This window comes from Jaculus jaculus, chromosome 10 (genome assembly GCF_020740685.1).
Source record: "Jaculus jaculus isolate mJacJac1 chromosome 10, mJacJac1.mat.Y.cur, whole genome shotgun sequence".
NCBI classification, from domain to species: domain Eukaryota; kingdom Metazoa; phylum Chordata; class Mammalia; order Rodentia; family Dipodidae; genus Jaculus; species Jaculus jaculus.
Window position 1 is genome coordinate 41115640 of NC_059111.1, and position 19256 is coordinate 41134895.

The window sequence follows — 19256 nt, forward strand, 5'->3', positions numbered from 1 at the left end:
CTAAGCCATCCCCCCATAACTTGCTTCTTAATGCACTCAGTAAGTGTGAGGTACAGTCAAGACTTACGAGTTTACTAGTAGCATAATAAAGCATATTTTATTTTTAAGTTTTTTCTTGTTTTCTTTAAGTGTGGGGGGCCAAGTGTAGGGTCTTACACATGCCAGGCAGGCATTCAAACACTGAGTGACACCCCCAACCCTAGTAAGCTTGTGTGTTCATGTATGCATATGTGGGGTGTGTGTGTGGTGTATGTGTTCATGTGTGTATGTGTCTAGATATGCATACTCCATGGACATGCCTGTGGAGGCCAGAGGACATTAGGTATCCTCTTCTACTGCTTCCAGGTTTATTTCCTTGAGATAGAATCTCTCAATGAGCTTGGAGCTGACTGGCAGACCAGCAAGCCTCAGGGATTCTCCTATCTTACTTTCCCCTTAGCACTAGGGTTTGAAGCTTGTGGGGCCATTCCTGGCTTTTAACATGGGCTAGGGATTAAACTCAGGTCCTCATGCTTGTGCTGTAAGTGCTATTACCCACTGAGCCATCTCCTAGTAAACTTTTTTAATCAACAGAAGTATATTCTAAAATAATGGTAAAAGTATAGCAAATGCATAAACCAGTAACGTATTAAATTCTATGTATAATTATGCTATACATTTGATCAGCAGCAGAGTACGTTTGTTTATACCATTATCACCACAAACATGTGAGTAATGCACTGCACTGTTATAACCATAATCACTAGAAAAAAAAAATAGTAGTATTTAATCTCTATTACATACTCAAGGAGCTCCTATCCTACAGTCCATAGTTGACTGAATATCCCCAGCAGCAACATATGCTTATACTTAGTTCCTCAGTTGTAGCAGCTGTATCAAGTGCCTAATAGTTGTATGTACCTAAGTTAAAAGCCAGATATGGCCACGCATCTTGTAAATCCCAGTGCTGAGGGGAAAGTGAGACAGAAGAATCCTTGAGGCTCCCCTCACTGCCAATCTGTTCTAAAAAAGGCAGCTCCAAATTCATTGATACCTACAGACCAATTTCTATTCTTTTGTCTGAGACAGTCTTGCTTTCATGACCCTGTTACTAGGACTGTAGGCATGTGCCACCATGCCTGGCTGTAGTACACCAATACCAATGTTCTAAAATTTACCATGTAAAATGTAGTCAGGTTTTAAAATGAATAAACATGGAAGGTGTGAATAGTATTCAAATAAAATTATTTAAAATTCTTGCTTATAGAGGTAATACTAAGAACTGCAGAAGAGAACTGTATTAGTTACTTTTCTTAAGGAAGAAGGGCCTATTTTAGCTTACAGTTTAAGAGCACACAGTTCATCATGGCAGGACCATTTAGTCTACTATGAAGCAAAGAGAAATGGATGATTTCTCAGGACTCCAGCCCAAGGACTGGTGCCATCTTCAAGGTATCCTCTTTCCACCTCAGTTAACCTTTCTAGAAACTACCTCACCGATTTGCCTAGAGATTTGTTTCCATGGTGATTCTAAATCCTGTCAAACTGACAACAGAGATTAGCATCACAAACAACAGGTGAAAAATGAAACTACCCACCTCCAATTGTCTATTTGTACTTGTGACATTGAGCTTGTTGTTGCTGACTCTATGTAAAAATTTTTCTTAATTGGAGGTAAATCTGCATGGGACAAAGAAGAATATCCAGACTTTGATAAATAATGATTAAAAATGATAAATAATTCATTAACATTTATTTGAAGCTACAGTTATCAAACTAAAATATATGTAAGTACTCTATGCATAGTTTTAGACAGTGCTACACTTTGTCACTCAGGCTTTCACCTGTCTAAAATAGCTTCTTTTGGTTGGTTTTTCAGCTACCTTTTTCACTGCTGATTAGGAAGGCCCCTAGGTCCCCCAATAATATAGTCTATCCCCAACATTCTTGGTTGCCCAAAAGAACTAGATGATACACCTGCTGATGTCTGGAAAAATGTATATACTATACTTATCAAACTGCCCTGTAAGCACTACTCTTAATATTTATACCCTTATATTAACGCTACTCTCACTTTGGGTAGAGAATCTTCTCTTTTCAGATGGCAGTGACTTTGAGATGACTCAGAAGGTATCACAGTGCTGGAAAGAAGTGACTGGAGTACTGAGTAACATCTCGATCACACCTTCCAAGGCTCAGGGTCTAATGTGGAAGAGGTGGCAAAAAGAATGTAAGAGAGAAAGGAAGGGTAGGACTACATACAATGTGCTCCCTCCAGACATAAAATGGCCTGGATATCCATGACCTCATAGTGCCTGACACTACCTACACAAGACCATCATAAGAGGAGGAAAGGACCATGACATCAAAATAAAAGAGAGACTGATTGAGATGGGGCGGGGATATGATGGAGAATGGAATTTCAAGGGGAAAGTAGGGAGGAGGGAGGAAGGGAGGGTATTACCATGGGATACTTTTTATAATCATGGAAAATGTTAATAAAAATTGAGAAAAAAAATTAAAAAATAAAAAAAAAAGAACTAGATGATAAGACCCTATTGCTGAAGACACCACATACTTCATTTTCAGAAACAGCTCAGAGCTTCCCTCCTGCTATCTGTCATAATGCTGTAAAGTGCTTTCTGGGCAGATAGGCTCCTGGGAGAGAAAAGTTATCAATAGTCTTAACCAGCAGTGGACCCCATGAGCTACACAACCAGTTAAGATGTGCCCACTGATGCAATAATGGCATGACTGTTATGGGGTAACCAACTTCTCTTTGATTGGATTTAAGGCCTGCTCTCCCTAGGATGAACTTCTAATAACCTAATCAAAGGCCTTTGACTGGGAATGTTATGGCCTTAAGAGGCAAGCTCCTTCTGTTGCTTGGCTAAATGAATGTTATGCTTCTCAATTTACCCTTTAACGATTTATGTTTACATTAGTACTGCTTTCACCAAAAGTCAGAGAAGCTTCAAAAGGAAACTACTGAGGAGACTAAAATTTCATCAAAATGAGCTGGGAGTGGTGGCGGATGCCTTTAATCCCAGCATTCAGGTGGCAGAGGTAAGGGGAGCACCATGAGTTTGAGGCTACCCTGAGAATACTGAATGAATTCCAGGTCAGCCTGGGCTAGAGTGAGATGCTACCTTGAAAAAAAAAAACAAAACATTATACACACATATACACACACACACATATTTGAGAGAGAAAGGGAGAAAGAGGCAGAGAGAGAGAGAGAATGGGCATGCCAGGGCCTTTCCGTCATTGCCAACAAACTCTAGATATGTGTGCCCCCTGGTGGGTATGTTTGCATGCTTGCATCATTTTTGCATCTGGCTACACGTGGGACCTGTAGAGACAAACAAGCGGTCTTTGGCTTCACAGGCAAGTGCCTTAACTGCTAAGCCCTTTCTCCAGCTCCAAAGTATATATTTTAAAAGTTGTTGCTTTTATTCTTATTTGCAAGCAGAGAGATACAGAAAAGAGACAGAAAAGATGGGCGTGTCAGGACCTCCAGGCCCTGCAAACAGACTCTAGATACATGTACCATTTGTGGCCATTATTTATCAAAATAAATGATGCCTAAGTCTCTGTATATTAACTAAAAATTCTACAACAGCAAAAAAAATTTAAAGACATATTTTGAAGGTGCTTTAAACAACCACGTGAGTGCTAAAGGGTTCCTATAAAGGTGATGGCCCCACGCATCTCAGAGCTCCCCACTGTCCTTCCTGAAAGTCACCTAAGGGACAGAGGTGAGTCCAGGCTTGGTAGAGTCTGGATGTCCAGGGACCATGTTAGGAAGCTGTGGACACAGATCCAGTGGGAACTACCAAGCAGAGAGCTAACCAGATGTCCCCTGGCTTTGGGCCAGCGTTTCCCCCAAAAAATAAAAAATTAAGAAAAATAACTAGGGCTCAAGAGAGAGCTCAGAGGTTAAAGGTACTTTTTTTTGCAAAGCCTGACTGCCTAGGTTCAATTCCCCACTACCTACATAAAGCCAGATGCAGAGTGAAACACATGTACGGAGTTCATTTGTAGTAGCAGAAGGCCCTGGCACACCCATACTAACTTTCTTCTCTCTCTCTTAAATAAATAAAATATATTTTTTAAAAAAGAATGAGATTCATAACATAGGACATCTCATCAAATCTAAGCTGAAGTGTTTTAGTGCTTCGCGGCGCGACAGCATGCACAGCACAAAATGAACGTGTGTTCAGAACAAGGGCTGTAGTGCAGTGTGATGCAACTTGGATGAGTGCTGACAGAAGCACCTCACATCATTACGTGTTTGATTTTCAACAGTGTCTGTGGGGCTGGAGAGATGGCTTATCAGTTAAGGTCCTTGCCTGCGAAGCCTAAGGACCCAGTACCCATGTATAAGCTAGATGTACAAGGTGACACACGTGACTGGAGTTTGTTTGCAGTGGCTGGAAGTCCTGGTGCACCCATTCTCTATCTGCTTCCCAACCCCGCAAGAAATAAATACAAATATTTTAAAATATTTTTAAAAGTGTCTCTATGTGTGTGTGGCATGTACATATGTATGCACTCAGTACACAAAGAAGTCACTGGACAACTTCAAGGTGTCTGCGCTCTGTCTTCTTTGAGAAAGAGTCTCATGCTGTTGCAAACAATCTATCAGACTGCAAATGAATGTCAGACTAGCTGGCAAGCAAGCTTCAATTCTCCTGTTTCGGCTCCCACTGTTGTAGTCAAGTTGGAATCATAGATGTGTGGTTCACTTTGTATCAGGCTTTACATGGATTCTGGGGAATTGAACCTGGGATGGTAGGCTCTGCAAGCAAGTGCCTTTAACCACTAGCCATACCCCCAGCCCTATCTGTTTGATTTTGTTATTTTTTGGTTATTCCGTGTTCAAAAGCTTGTTACTTTTGTTAAATTTTTCATGACTCTCATGTTTTTATATAACCTTCAAATGTCAGGGTACAGTACTGACCTGCCCACTTTTGTTTTTCCCATTTCAAAGCGTCCTCTCGGATCTGATCCCAGTCTATCAAAGGGTGGTCTTCTGCTATGCTGTTGTTTGCGCTGGTGTCTTTTCCAACACTAGGTTGGAATGCAACAATACCTGTTAAAATATTTTTACAACTTTCATTTTACCATAAATTCCCAAATCAGCATGTACTCAAGAGCTAGACACTAACGCCTAAAATAGAAAACATACAGTTTTCATACTACATTACCATGACAATCCTATCATTCTGTCATTATTTATTTATGGGTTTTTTTTGTTTGTTTGTTTGTTTTGAGACAGAGTCACATGTAGCCCAGGCTAACCTCAATCTCACACTCTTTTTGCCTCAGCCTTGTGAGTATGGGATTATAGGTTGGCTATTTTCATTGTTACAAGGTTCATACTTGCTTCTATTTATCCTGCAAAGCTTTAGATATCCATAAGCTACAAGCACATTTTTTCTACAAAATCCCACATTACTTTGTTTCTTTAAATTTTAAATAATATGGGCTGGAGAGATGGCTCAGTGGCTAAGGCATTTGCCTGAAAAGCCTAAAAACCCGAGTTTGATTCCTCAGTACCCAAATAAAGCCAGATGCACAGGGGCGCATAAATCTAAAGTTCGTTTCCAGTGACTGGAGGCCCTGATACATCTATTCTCTTCATCTCTCTCCTCTCTCTGCTTGCAAATAAATTAATTAATTAAAAAATTTACATAATATCTGTGGCTATTTAATATCATGGTTTAATTTTAGCCATAGGTAAGTAAAAATAAAATAACCCTTTAATACAGATACTTCCGTGTTAATGGTAAAAGACTGTTTAAGTATTTTTGTTATTTATTTATTTGAGAAAGGATGAGAATAAATGGTCTCTTGCCACTGCAAACAAACTCCAAACCCTTTGCTACTTTGTGTGTCTCTGGCTTTAGTATATAAGAGAACTGAATCTTGGCCTGCAGGCTTTGCAAGCAAACACCTTTTAACTTCTGAGCTCTCTCTCCAGCCCAAAAGATTAAGTTTTAGCTGACTTATATTTTATAATAAAACAAAATTTAAAAGATATTGAAAGAAAAATTTGAATTTCTAAAGTGTTTCAGTGGGAAAAACTACTTACTGATGCTGTGTTCTGGGGTGTAATTTTGTTGTTTCTTAACAATATTATCTATCACTGCTTTTGCTTTTGTCTGCATTTCCTTATTGCCAAAAATTTTGATTTCTGCCTCAGGGTTTCCTTTTATTACCTAGACATGAAGGGAAGAAAATATGTGAGAGTGAAGTCTCACCAGGTTGCAATAGTCACTTAGCTTCTAATAGTGTGAAAATAAAATAAGATAGTATTACTATTATTCAATGTCCAGTTCCAGGTAAGCCTGGGCAACAGACCCTACCTCAAAAAACAAAGAAACAAAAAACAGAGAGTAAATTAAATAGTGTTAGAAGGACAATTAAAATATTAACATGACATTACTATGAATTACTATGAGTCTGTGTTCTTTCACCTATGATATGGTACTTTTGTGGTTTATCTTACAGAATTATATAGCTGGAGTAGATTAAACTATATACTATATAGTTAAGAGTTTACTGAATAAGTAGGTAGTTATGCAAAGTTTTAACTTGATGGAATTCTCTATTTACACATGTACACTATGAAGGAGCTAAGTTTTCAACAAAGCTGGTGTTACAACACTGAAGCTAAAATCTATAAGTAACATATATCTAATTACTTATTGCAGTTATTGAACCTAGGTTTTCATATATACTGGCTATAAGTGCTCTACCCTGAAGCTGTATCTCCAGCCCTCTTCTTACATTTCAACTTGAGATAGTCTCACTAAATTTCCAAGGTTGACCTAGAGCTCACACTAGTCCAGGCACTCCATAAACTTGTGATCCTTCTGAGTAGCAAGCATTATAGACCAGAGGCACAAAGCTGTCAAGTAACACCTTTGTAAATGCATGACCTCAGAAACAATGAATATGTACCAAATGTCTTCTTAGGTTTGTTATTCAATGTTTATCATCACCAGGGTTCACACACAGACCACTCTATGTTAAGTACTGAAATGAGGAAATTATGAGATGTTTAAGATGGAAGAGAAACCTACATAAACTGGAGCAGGAGGCCTTAGATCTCCCTGGAAATGCTAACTGGGCTTACCAGAAATCTGAGTGGGTGCTGCCTGCAAGGAGATTATTACAACAGGAAAATGTGAGAAAGTAGATGGTAGTATTTGTGAGGGACTAGGAAGGTTAAAACAGGCCGGAGGTCAAATGGACTACACTGAGAAGTCTGGGCTTAGAGGCTCAGAAACCAGCTGCCTGGAGTGGTGCCTACTTAACTTCACTATTCAGGATGGTAGCACAGAAGAATCTAGTTTCAGATAAGACTGAACTACAAACCAAGTTCAAGGCTAACTAAGGCTATATACTAAGACTTGATCTTAAAAATCAAACAAACAACAACAACAAAAAACCCAGCAGGGCTGGAGAGATGGCTTAGCAATTAAGGCACTTGCCTGTGAAGCCTAAGAACCTAGGTTCAATTCTACAGTACCCACATAAGCCAGATGCATGTGTCTGGCATGTCCATTCTCTGATTCCCCAGTACCCATGTAAAGCCAGATGCACAGACTGGTGCATGTATCTGAGTTTGTTTGCAGCAGCTGGAGGCCCTGGTATGCCCATTCTCTGCCTCTCTTCTCTATCACTCTTTGCTTGCAAAAAAATAACAAAAAATAAAATAAAAAATTAAAAAAAAAACACCCATGAGGTTGGTGAGATTGCTTAGTAGTTAAGGTACTTGCCTATAAAGCTTAGGAATCCAAGTTAGATTCCCAGTACTCATATAAGCCAGATGCAGAAGGTGGCACATGCATCTGGAGTTTGTTTGCAGTGGGTAGAGGCCCTGGTACATCCATTCTCTCTCTCCTTGCAAATAAATCTCTCTCTTTCCTTGCTCTTGTTTTAAACAAAGAAAATATTAAAGAAAAAACAAGACTAAAAAGCCTTTAATCCCAGCACTCAGGAGGCAGAGGTAGGAGGATCTCTATGAGTTTGAGGCCAGCCTGACACTATAGAGTGAATTCCAGGTCAGCCTGGGCTAAAGTGAGACCCTACCCCAGAAAACCAAACAAAAAGGAAACAAATGACAATAAATGCTGATGAGGGTGTAGGAACAGAGGAACCCTTCTCTATTGTTGGTGGGAATGTAAAATGGTCTAGACATCATGGAAGTAAGTGTGGAGGTTCCTGAGACAGCTAAAAATAGATTTACCATGACCCAGCTATAGTACTCCTTGACAGATATCTTAAGGACTCTACTCACTATCTTAAAGATACTTGTTCATCCATGTTTATTGCAGCTCTACTCACAATAGCTAGGAATACCTAGATTTCCTTCAACTGATGGATAATGAAGATGAAGTTCTATTCAGTGGTAAAGAAGCATGAAATTATGAGATTTGCAGAGAAATGGATGGATCTGGAAAGGATTATACTAAGTTAAACCAGACCCAGAAGGCCAAATGCTGCATGTGCTCTCTCCTATGTGGATCCTAGCTACAAATGTTTAGACTTGTATGTGAGTTGGGAGTGAAACTCAGTAGTAGAGGACAGGACTCTAGGAAGGGGTTATAAGGGAGGAGGGAGAGGGGAGGACTTAAGGGGAGGATATTGTAGATATGTAAGTACAAAGGAAGATTACTGGGGATGGAATGGTCTAAGTGGGGGCAGGGGAAGGTAAGTAAAGGAAGGGTGAGTGGGAGGGTTAATCGAAATTTAAGATGTTATGGATAAGCCATATAGAAACTTGCTTTGTTGGATAATGGCATACCCAGAAGCCACAGATTGTTACTAGGAAAATTTCAAATCAAGGGATGGGATACCTTCTAGTAAGTTGTTGGCTAGGGAGGTCCCTGATGCCCCCAAAATATTACAGACCATTGCCAAGGCTTTTAGTTGACCACCAGAACTACATGGTGAGATTCCCACTGCTGAAGACTCCACATGCTTGTGCTGCAGGTCACTGAGAAATCAGGTTGGAGCTGAGCTGGAAACTTCCCTGTTGACTGGTTGTCAGAAAGTTAGAAAGAACTATGCTATACATAGTTCTTTGGGAGAGAGAACTCACCAATGGTGTTAAACAGCAGTGAACCCTGAAAGCCTTAAGACTGATGAGCCAGGCTAAATATGCCAACTGGGGCAATAGTTGCATGTCTGTTATGTGGGAAACTAACCACTCTCTAATTGGACTAGAGGCCTGCTCCATGGGAGGGAATACAAGTTTGGTATGGAAAACCTTGTCAAAAGCTGTGTAAGTCAGGAGCTCTACAGGAGTAATGCCTGCTATTGTCTGGCTAGTTGAATGCCCACTAAACTGCCCTGTAAGCATTTTTAAAAAAATGTTTATACCCAAAATATTAATGCAACTCTCAATCTGTTAGAAAAGCTTCCCTTCAGATGGTGATGACAACTCAAAAATCACTACTCAAAAGCACTGCTGAACACTCCTATGTTACTTCTTTTCAGCACTGAAACATCTCTATCACACCTTCCAAGGTTCAGCGTCCATTGTGGAAGAGGTGGCAGAAAGAATGTAAGAGCCAAGCTGGGCACCAGCACACGCCTTTAATCCTAGCACTCGGGAGGCAGAGGTAGGAGGATTGCTATGAGTTTGAGGCTATCCTGAGACTACACATCCAGGTCAGCCTGGGCTAGATGAGAACCTACCTTAAAAAACAAAACAAAAAAATACATATATATACTACACACACACACACACACACACACACACACACACACACACACATATACACCTTTAATCCTAGCACTCGGGAGGCAGAGGTAGGAGGATTGCTGTGAGTTTGAGGCTATCCTGAGACTACATAGTGAATTCCAGGTCAGCCTGGGCTAGAGTGAGAACCTACCTTGAAAAACAAAACAAAACAAAAATATATATAAAACACACAACACACACACACACACACACACACGCCAAAGGAAAAGTAGTACTGCTTACAATGCAATACCTCGCAATACCTGACAGTACCTACATAAGACCTTCATAATAGGAAGAAAAGATAATGCTATCAAAATAGAAGACAGACTATTTAGAAGGTAGAGGGAATTTGATGGAGGGTGGATTTCAGAGAGGGAGAATGGAAGTGGAAGAAGGAAACTAGCAGGGTTTATTGTCTAGACTTATGGAAACGGTCAATAAAAATTAAGAAAAAAAACAAAGGCTGAGGATATAGCTCTGTAGAAGAATGCTTTCCCGGCATAATGAGCGTAAGGCTGAGTTTAATTCTGAGCAATGCAAACAAATAATTAATTAAAAGCTGGTATAAAAGTTTTGCCAGGCGTGGTAGCGCACACCTTTAATCCCAGCATTTGGGAGACAGAGGTAGGAGGCCACCCTGAGATTACCATAGTGAATTCCAGATCAGCCTGGGCTAGAGTAAGACCCTACCTCAAAAACAACAAATAAACAAACAAACAACAACAAAAAAAGTCTAATCCAAGCACTCGGGAGGCAGAGGTAGGAGGATCATCATGAGTTCAAGATCACCCTGAGGCTACATAGTGAATTCCAGGTCAGCTGGAGCTAGGGTGAGACCCTACCTCGAAAAACAAAAACAAAAACAAAAAAGCCAGTATGAAAGTTTTTATGCAGGAAGGAAGCATATAATTTTTGGTTCAGGAAGACTGCCCTGAGTGCAGTGAAGAATGGCTAGAGTAAACAAGAAACAGGGTGGCAGCTAAGAAAAAATGAAAATGCTGACATAACCTGGAAAAGTACAGGATATCAACAAGTCATTGGCAGATAGGGAGAAGGAAGTACCACAGAAAAATGACCCCAGATGGGAACACAGGAGCTGCTGAAGACTTGAGACAGAGGACTCACACAGGTAGTCACCTGAGCATGATGAATATCCCAAAAGGACAACTATTTTCAGACAAGGAATTTCTCTGTAGCCTATGCTGGTTTGAATTCAAGATCTGCCACCTTCCATATCCTCCCACAGCTGTGAGGGTTACAGGCATCAGCCACAACACTGCTGAGACACCTATGTTTTTTATTTGTTTATTTTTTCCAGGTAGGGTCTTGCTCTAGCCCTGGCTGACCTGGAATTCACTTTAGTCTCAGGGTGGCCTCCAACTCAAGGTGATCCGCCTACCTCTGTCTCCCATGCCCAGCAGATACCATTCTTATAACAGAGAACAAGCTGGGCATATCTGAGCAAACAACAGTTAGACACTGCCTTGTGAATAAACTATGCTTTCAAGGTCAAGAACACATGACTTACCTGGATTCTGGTGTTTGTTGTTTTCTCAATTTCTCTTATTTTTGATCCACCACGACCTGTTTTTATTTTTAAATAGAGGAATATGTGGTTATAAGTTGAAATAAATGGGACTCTTGTCATTTCCTCATACATAAATCAGTCAAAGGAAACTTTGCAAAGAGGGAAGTTTCTGTTGAAAAACTTAAAAAAATTTTTTTTCAAGGTAGGGCCTTTTCTAGCCCAGGCTGACCTGGAATTCACTATATAGTCTCAGGCTGGCCTCAAAATCACAGCTATCTTCCTACCTCTGCCTCCTGAGTGCTGGGATTAAAGGCATGCACCACACCTGGCCCCTCGATTGAAAACTTTTTTGTTTTTTACGAGGTAGGGTTTCATTCTAGCTCAGGCTGACCTGGAATTAACTATGTAGTCTCAGGGTGACCTTGAACTCACAACGATCCTCCTACTTATGCCTCCTGAGTGCTAAGATTAAAGGCGTGTGCCACCAAGCCTGGCTTTCTATTGAAAACATTTACAAGTAGTAGGAGGCTTCTTTTCTAGAGGTGGAGATTAAGGGTGCTAATAACAACACATATAAAAACTAGACTTGAGCATGGCTTTTAATTCAGTACTTAGGAGACAGAGGTAGGAGGATCACTGTGATTTTGAGGCCTGACTGGGACTAGAGTGAGACCCTACCTCAAAAAAAAAAAAAAAAAAAGAACAAAAATAATAATTAAGCTGGGCATGGTGTCACACACCTTTAAAGCCAAGAGGCACAAATAGGAGGATCGCCATGAGTTCGAGGCCATCCTGAGACTACAGAGTGAATTCTCACTCTCTAGAGTGAGACTCTACCTTAAAAAACAAAAACAACGATGACTTGACAGCTGGAGAGATGGCTTAGAATTTAATGAGCTTGTTTGCAAAGCCAAAGGACCCAGGTTCAATTCCCCAGGATATACTGAAGCCAGATGCACAAGTTGGAGTATGTGTACCCACCCATTCTCTCTTCCCCCCTTTCTCTTAAATAGAAAAAATAAAATATTAAAAAATTATGATTTGCCTGTACTTGAGCATTTAAAGTTATAAACTTAAACAGAACATAGTATGGTGGTTTTGAGGAATAAGAGCATGAGAAATGGGGAGCTGAGAAATGGGTACAGTTTTAAAAATTTTAAGTTATTTGCAAGGGGAGAGAGAAAGGGAGGAAAAGAACGAATAGGTACGTCAGGACCTCTTGCCACTGCAAATGAACTCCAGATGAATGTGCCACTTTGTGCATCTGGCTTTACATGGGTATTGGGGAGTCGAATCCAAGCCTTTGCAAGCAAGCATCTTTTTGGGGGGGAGGTTCGAGATAGGGTCTCACTCTAGCTCAGGCTGACCTGAAATTCACTATGTCCTCTCAGGGTTGCCTCAAACTCATGGCAATCCTCCTATCTCTGCCTCCCAAGTGCTGGGATTAAAGGTGTGGACCATCACGCCCATTGCAAGCAAGGATCTATAACTGCTGACCCATTTCTCCAGCCCTGGATAGTTTTAGTCCTGAAAGTTCTAGAAATCTGGGAAGCAACCTTGCCTTTTATCATTAATACTGAATCATATACTTAAAAATAAGAGAGGGGCTGGAGGGATGGCTTAGCGGTTAAGGCATTTGCCTACAAAGCCAAAGGACCCAGGTTTGATTCCCCAGGACCCACGTAAGCACGATTTTGGAGTTCGTTTGCAGTGGCTGGAGGCCCTGATGTGTCCTGGGGAAGGAAGGGAGGGAAGAAGGAAGAAAGAAGGAAAGAAGCAAGGAATGAAGGGAGGGAAAGAAAAATAAATTTATTAAATGATATGGGCTTTTACTCTGTCGCCCAGGCTATTCTGAATTCACAACATAGAGACTAGGTTGGCCTTTAAGTGATGTTGATCCACCTGCCTCAGCCTCCTGAGTTCTGGGATTACAGGTATGAGCCACTATGCCCAGCTGTTTTTTTTTTTTTTTTTTTTTTTTTTTTAACCACAGAAAAATGGTTTCCTATTAATGACCCCAGTTTTGGTCTCTAGTTGGGCTTTACACCCCTCCTGCCTTCTCATGGGCAGGACCTCTTCATATTCTCTTTTTCCCTCTCTTAATATAAAAATAGTCTCTCTAAACTTAAAAAAAAAAATAGTTCCATAGCTAGAGATGTGTGGCACCATGGTAGAGTGGGCCTAGTATTTGTTCAGTCCCCAGCATCAAATGCGTAAAATGCGTCCAGATCCAACCTGGCATGAGTGTGGCACCGAGGCCTGTATTTCTCTGTTGCTTGCTGAGTGTTGAGATGGGATTTACACTGGACTTGTGAAGCAGTCTTCAGATCTTTTGTGCCTAAACTTTTTAAAAGGTCAATGAATCTTTGGCATGTCAAGCAATTGGCTTCATAGTCCAATATTAAATAGCTAGCAAAATGGTTTCATTTTCTCGGCATGAGTTAAACGAAGTAAAAACAGGGCTGGTGCGATGGCTCAGAGGTTAAGGTGCTTGCCTACCTGAATTTGATTCTCCAGTACCCATGAAAAGTCAGATGCAGAAAGTGGTGCTGGCAATGTGGAGTTTATCTGCAGTGGGTAGATACCCTGGTCTGCCTATTCTCCCTTTGTCTCTCTCTGTTTGTAAGTGAATAAATAAACTAAAATAATAAAAAAAAATAGCCCCTGGCGTACCCATTCTCATATTCTCTCTCTGTGCTTTCATTGAAATAATTTTGAAACAGTAAAAAGACTAAGGGCTGTAGAGACGTCTCAATTGTTAAAGCATTTGCCTGCAAAGCCTAACGACCAAGGTTCAATTTCCCAGTACCCATGTAAAGCCAGATACACAAAATGGCGCATGGAGTTTGTTTGCAGTGGCCGTCCACACTCTTTCTCTCTCTCTGCTTGCAAATAAATAAAATAAAGACTGAAAAAGTAAAAACAAAATAAAACCACTCTAATACCAAACAGGAAAGACGTTGTGATGACTATACAACTTATGGGAAACAAATAAACGGGGGGGGGGGGAGAGTGGATAATTTTTAAGTGCATATCAAAATAATTAACTGAACTTGTAAAAACTTAACGTGTACGGTGTTCCAGCATGTATTGTTAAACTAAGGGAAAGGTATGCTGGGGCTCTGCCCAGCTCTACGGGAACACCCCGCTTTTCTTTAAAAGCTGTAACCAATGCTCATACAAGCAGACCCATTTCGACACTGGTTGCTCTACTGAGGGGTCTGTCAAAAGACCTTGCTAGTGTCCTTCTCTTTCCAAAAGATTGCTCTCCCCAAACACTGTGAAAAGTGTGTGGGAACCCAAGGAGGCGCATCTATTCTACCAGCAGGTCTCAGTAGCCCCAGGAGAGCTCTGGCGCTCCCATCTGGGCCGCGATGGGGCCGGCGGGCCCGGGCCTAGCTCGCTCTCACCTATGACGGCGCCCACCAGCTCCGTCTTCACTCCGAAGCAGAGCGGCGGTTCCCCACGCCCAGCCGCTGCGGCCACGGGGACACCAGTGGGGTCTCTCCAGCCGCTCCTTCGGGTGCCCCGACTACCTCCCCGACCTCTTCGACCAGGTTCCTCCGCCGGCCTTCTCTCCGCGCCCCGGGACACCGTGGAGCTTCGCCGGGAAGCAACGACCCCAGAGGAAGCGTTGGCTGCTGCTTCGCGCCCAGACATGGTTCGGAGAAGAATCTGCGCTTCCGCCTCTGCACCACCAGGCCGCGCTCTCGAAGAGAACCCTCCTGGACGCCCACGCAGCCGCGCTAGACGCGCGGTCATTGGCAGACGAGCGGCATGGGCGGGGCCTTCCTAGCTCGGCCAATCCGCTCTCAGAAGGGCGCCTGCACCCAGTCAGCGCTCAGAGCCTGGACTCCTCTTAAGAGGGTGATTTCTCTCACATCTAGAATTAAACACCCACAGTGATTGTGGTGCTTCTGGGCCTCTGAAATGTTTCCATCGGGCTTTCCAACGGTGCCCGAAAACTCAAGTTTGCTAAGGGTTTGGTGGTGCCGGAGGCTGAGGTGGGAAGGATCATAAATTCAAGGCCAGCACATCCCAGGAACTCTGCAGTTAACTCGCCTAGGGACCCCAATCACCTGGCACTGGCAACAGACTCAGTCTGCACGCTCCCAGTGGCTACTGCAGCCAAAAATGATCTTAACCCATAATTTAAAAAGAACTTTATTGACAGTTTCCATAATTACAGACAATAAGCCATGTTAATTCTCTCCCCTCCACCACTTTAACCCTCACAAATTCCCCCTCCTCATATTCCCTCTCCCTCTCAATTAGTCTTGCGAGGTAAGGATACCTAGGCCATTTTGTGTCTGGAAGATTGCATTGTAAGGATCCAGCCCTTCCTTTGGCTCTTAAGTTCTTTTTAAAATTTTTTTTAAATTTAATTAATTTATTTATTTGATTGAGAGTGACACAGAGAGAAAAAGGCAGAGAGAGGGAGAGAGAGAGAATGGGTGCGCCAGGGCTTCCAGCCACTGCAAACGAACTCTAGAAGCGTGGGCCCCTTGTGCATCTGGCTAACGTGGGTCCTGGGGAATCAAGCCTCAAACTGGGGTCCTTAGGCTTCACAGGCAAGCACTTAACCACTAAGCCCTGGCTCTTAAATTCTTTCGGCCATCTCTTCCACAATGGACCCTGAGCATTGGAAGGTGTGATAGAGTTGTCTCATTGCTGAACATTTTGTCACTTCTAAGCACTATAGTCTTTTGATCTTAAAAGAGAAGCTTCTCTAACCAAAAGTGAGAGTAGTGGGGCATGGTGGCAAATGCTTTTAATTCCAGCACTGGGGAGGCAGAGGTAGGAGGATCGCCAACAGTTCAAGGCCACTCTGAGACTACACAGTGAATTCCAGGTCAGCCTGTCTCCAGCCCTTGTATGGCCAATCTTAAGGCTTGTACTGTCCACTGTTGTTTATCACTCTTGATGACTTCTCTCTCCCATTGGGCTGCATGCAGCATAGCTTTTTTCTAGCTTTCTGTCAGCAGGTTCACAGGAAGGAGGTTTTCAGCTCAGCTCCAGCTTAATTTCTCATTGACCTGCAGCCCAAGCATGTGGAGTCTTTAGCAATAGGGTTTCACCATCTAGTTCTGGCGGGAGACCAGTAGCCTTGGCAATGATCTGTAATGTTTTGGGGGTATAAGGAAACTCCCTGGCCAACAACTCACTGGAAGGTATCCCATCACTGGCACTAAAATTTTTAGCTCACAAAATTAACTTAATCCAAAGTGTAAAATTCCTGGCTAAAGTGTGTGTGGTGCTTGTATCACTGGCATTTCCAGTACTCAGGAGGCTGAGGCAGGAGGATGGGGGATTTGAGGTCAGCCTCAGTTATGAAGAGAGGTAGAGGTATAGGCCAATCTGGACTACATAGCAAGACTTTGTCAAAACAAACATCTCCCTCCCCCTCCTAAATATTATTGACTTGAGAGACTTTGTTCAATCTTTTTTTTTTTTTTTTTTTTTTTTTTTTAAGGTAGGGTCTCACTCTAGCTCAGGCTGACCTGGAATTCACTATGTATTCTCAGGGTGGCCTCGAACTCTCAGCGATCCTCCTACCTCTGCCTCCCGAGTGCTGGGATTAAAGGCGTGCGCCACCACGCCCGGCCCCAACTTTGTTCAATCTTTTACACACTACCATCAGAACTTGGTAGGAAGAGGAAGGAGGATTGCTGTGAGCTCAAGGCCAGCCTGGCTTGAGTGAAACCCTACCTTGAATATGGCTCAGTAGCACAGCACTTTTCTAACATGTGTGAGGACCTAGGTTCAATTCCCAATACTACAAGTAAATAAGTAAATAAATAAGTAAATTGAATCAATGCTGGAAGCATTCTTCTCATTGCAACCTAGTTCTGTGGCTGGACTTAGTACTCCAGGGCTGGGAACGAAGCTCTAAGTGTCCCTGCTTTGGCTGTCATCTTTGAATGGCCACAGCCATAAGGATCAGAATGAGACAGAAATGGAGATGGAAGAGGGAGACATGCATCAGGGACACACATGGGATTGCTTCCTGGTCCAAGGAATTGAAGTTGCTTGCTAGAGTTGGAGTATGGATGATGTTCTGTTTTGATTTACAGCCTTGTGGGTATGGGTGTGTGTTTGTGTGCATGGGGAACGCTACAGATGGCTCAGTGTTTAAAATTACTTGCTTTCAAAGCCTGACAGCCCAGTGGTTTGATTCCCCTCTTTTCTGTGTCAGATAAATAAATAATTTTGATTGACAGGCTTGGATTCTATAAGCCTATGTTCATATCATGTGTTCTTTCCCATGTTGTATCTGATTTAATCTTTAAAATATATATAGTTTATTTATTTATTTATTTTTTTTTGAGGTAGGGTCTCATTTTAGCCCAGGCTGACCTGGAATTCACTATGTAGTCTCAGGCTGGCCTGGAACTCACAGTGATCCTCCTACCTCAGCCTCTTGAGTGCTGGGATTAAAGGCATGCACCACCACTCCCAGCTCTAAACATATATTTATTTATTTATTTGCAAGGAGAGAGAGAGAGTGTGTGTGTGTGAATAGTTTCACCAGGACCTCTAACCACTGCAAACAAACCCCAGATGCATGCACCACCCTGTGCTTTAGATGGCTACTAGGGAATCAAACAATGGCAGGCGGTTTTATGGACAAGCACCTTTAATTGATGTGCCATCTCTCCAACCTATGTACCTAATTTTAATCATATGCACACACAACTACATGTAGGCTTATGATGATAAATAGGGATTTCCCTAAAAGTCTGTTTTGAGTACACAGCTTGCCTTGCAGCACCTAAAACCAGATCAGGTTGGCTCAGTCCATTGTCCCCAGACCTGTGACAGCAAACCTTTAAGATAAAAAGTAGTAAAATATTTTATCTTAGATTCCAAGTAGGATAAACTAGAAAATTGGTATGACCACAGGGCTTTTCAGGTCTTTCTACCACTGACCTTCCCCCATTGCCCAGGGAGCAGAGTAAAGATTAAAATGCATGTTCTTACCCACTGTGAATTAAGGGGCCTTTGAAGGTTTTCTTTCAGCTATTCAGTCCCCACACTTTGTCTCACATGCAATCAGAGAGGTTGAGGGCTGGAACTTCAATTTTTGCTGAATGGTCTACTCCCAGGAGCCACTTTCCCTCTGTCCCAATAATCTTAGATCTTCTCCTTTTACTGGCCCAATTCAGTGAGTATTTCCATAGGAAGGACTACTAGCACAGAGATGACTACCTGTTTGTTTGTTTTAGAGATAAGGCCTCATGTAAGTTAGACTGGCCCAGAGGATGTCCTCCTTGAATTGATGCTATTGCCTCAGCTTTTCAGGTGATGGGGATTGCAGATGTGTCACACCAAGCCTGATTGTAACAATAGTAAGCCTTAACATAATCATCTCCAAAGGAACATGAATAAAGTGCTACTGAAGTAACATGAGTACTTAAACTGTCAAATGAATATGCTACACATTTCACTTAGCCTCTAATCCTTTATCAGAAATGAGTACTTAACAACAAGCTGAAAGGGTAAATTTTCTAAAATAATGAAGGATTTGTTTTGTGTCTTTACTCATAAGAAAATTTTGTTTGGTAGCTTTCTTTTCTCAAAATATCTTTGTCTAGTTTTTGGCATTAGGGTAGTGCTGGCTTCACAGAATGTCTAACAAAAAATAAATACAGAGAGAAGACAAAAAGAAAACAACAACAAAATAAACACAGAGAGATCACATCCTAACTCATTCTACTAGGCTAGAATAGAGCTATCAGGGATTGTGTACTCTATTATAAACTATGGATTTTGCATAATAAAGGCCTTCAGTGTAGGTTCTTCCACAGGGACAAGATGTTGCAGAATTTCTCTAGAAAGATAACTCTAACCCCAGTATGAGTGAAGGTAGAGGAGTTTATTCTCAGAAGCCAAAGAGCTGGAATAACTCCCAAAAAGCTTCAGCCTTAAGCTGAGATGTTACTTTCATTTTATAGTTTTCATAGCTGTGGGAGGAGCAGGAGCATA

The 19256-nt window shown here is 41.8% G+C and overlaps 1 protein-coding gene across 1 annotated transcript in view; it reads right to left on the reverse strand.

Moving 5' to 3' along the window:
- The window catches only part of Ddx43 (DEAD-box helicase 43), a 32395-nt gene extending 17465 nt beyond the window's left edge, over positions 1-14930 (reverse strand). The window contains exons 1-5 of the mRNA XM_004660493.2: positions 14681-14930; positions 11271-11326; positions 6077-6203; positions 4943-5074; positions 1578-1659 (exon numbers count right to left, since the gene is read on the reverse strand). Of these exons, the coding sequence (XP_004660550.1) occupies positions 1578-1659; positions 4943-5074; positions 6077-6203; positions 11271-11326; positions 14681-14930 (647 nt within the window). The remainder of the gene's footprint in view (positions 1-1577; positions 1660-4942; positions 5075-6076; positions 6204-11270; positions 11327-14680) is intronic.
- Positions 14931-19256: the final 4326 nt, after the last annotated feature.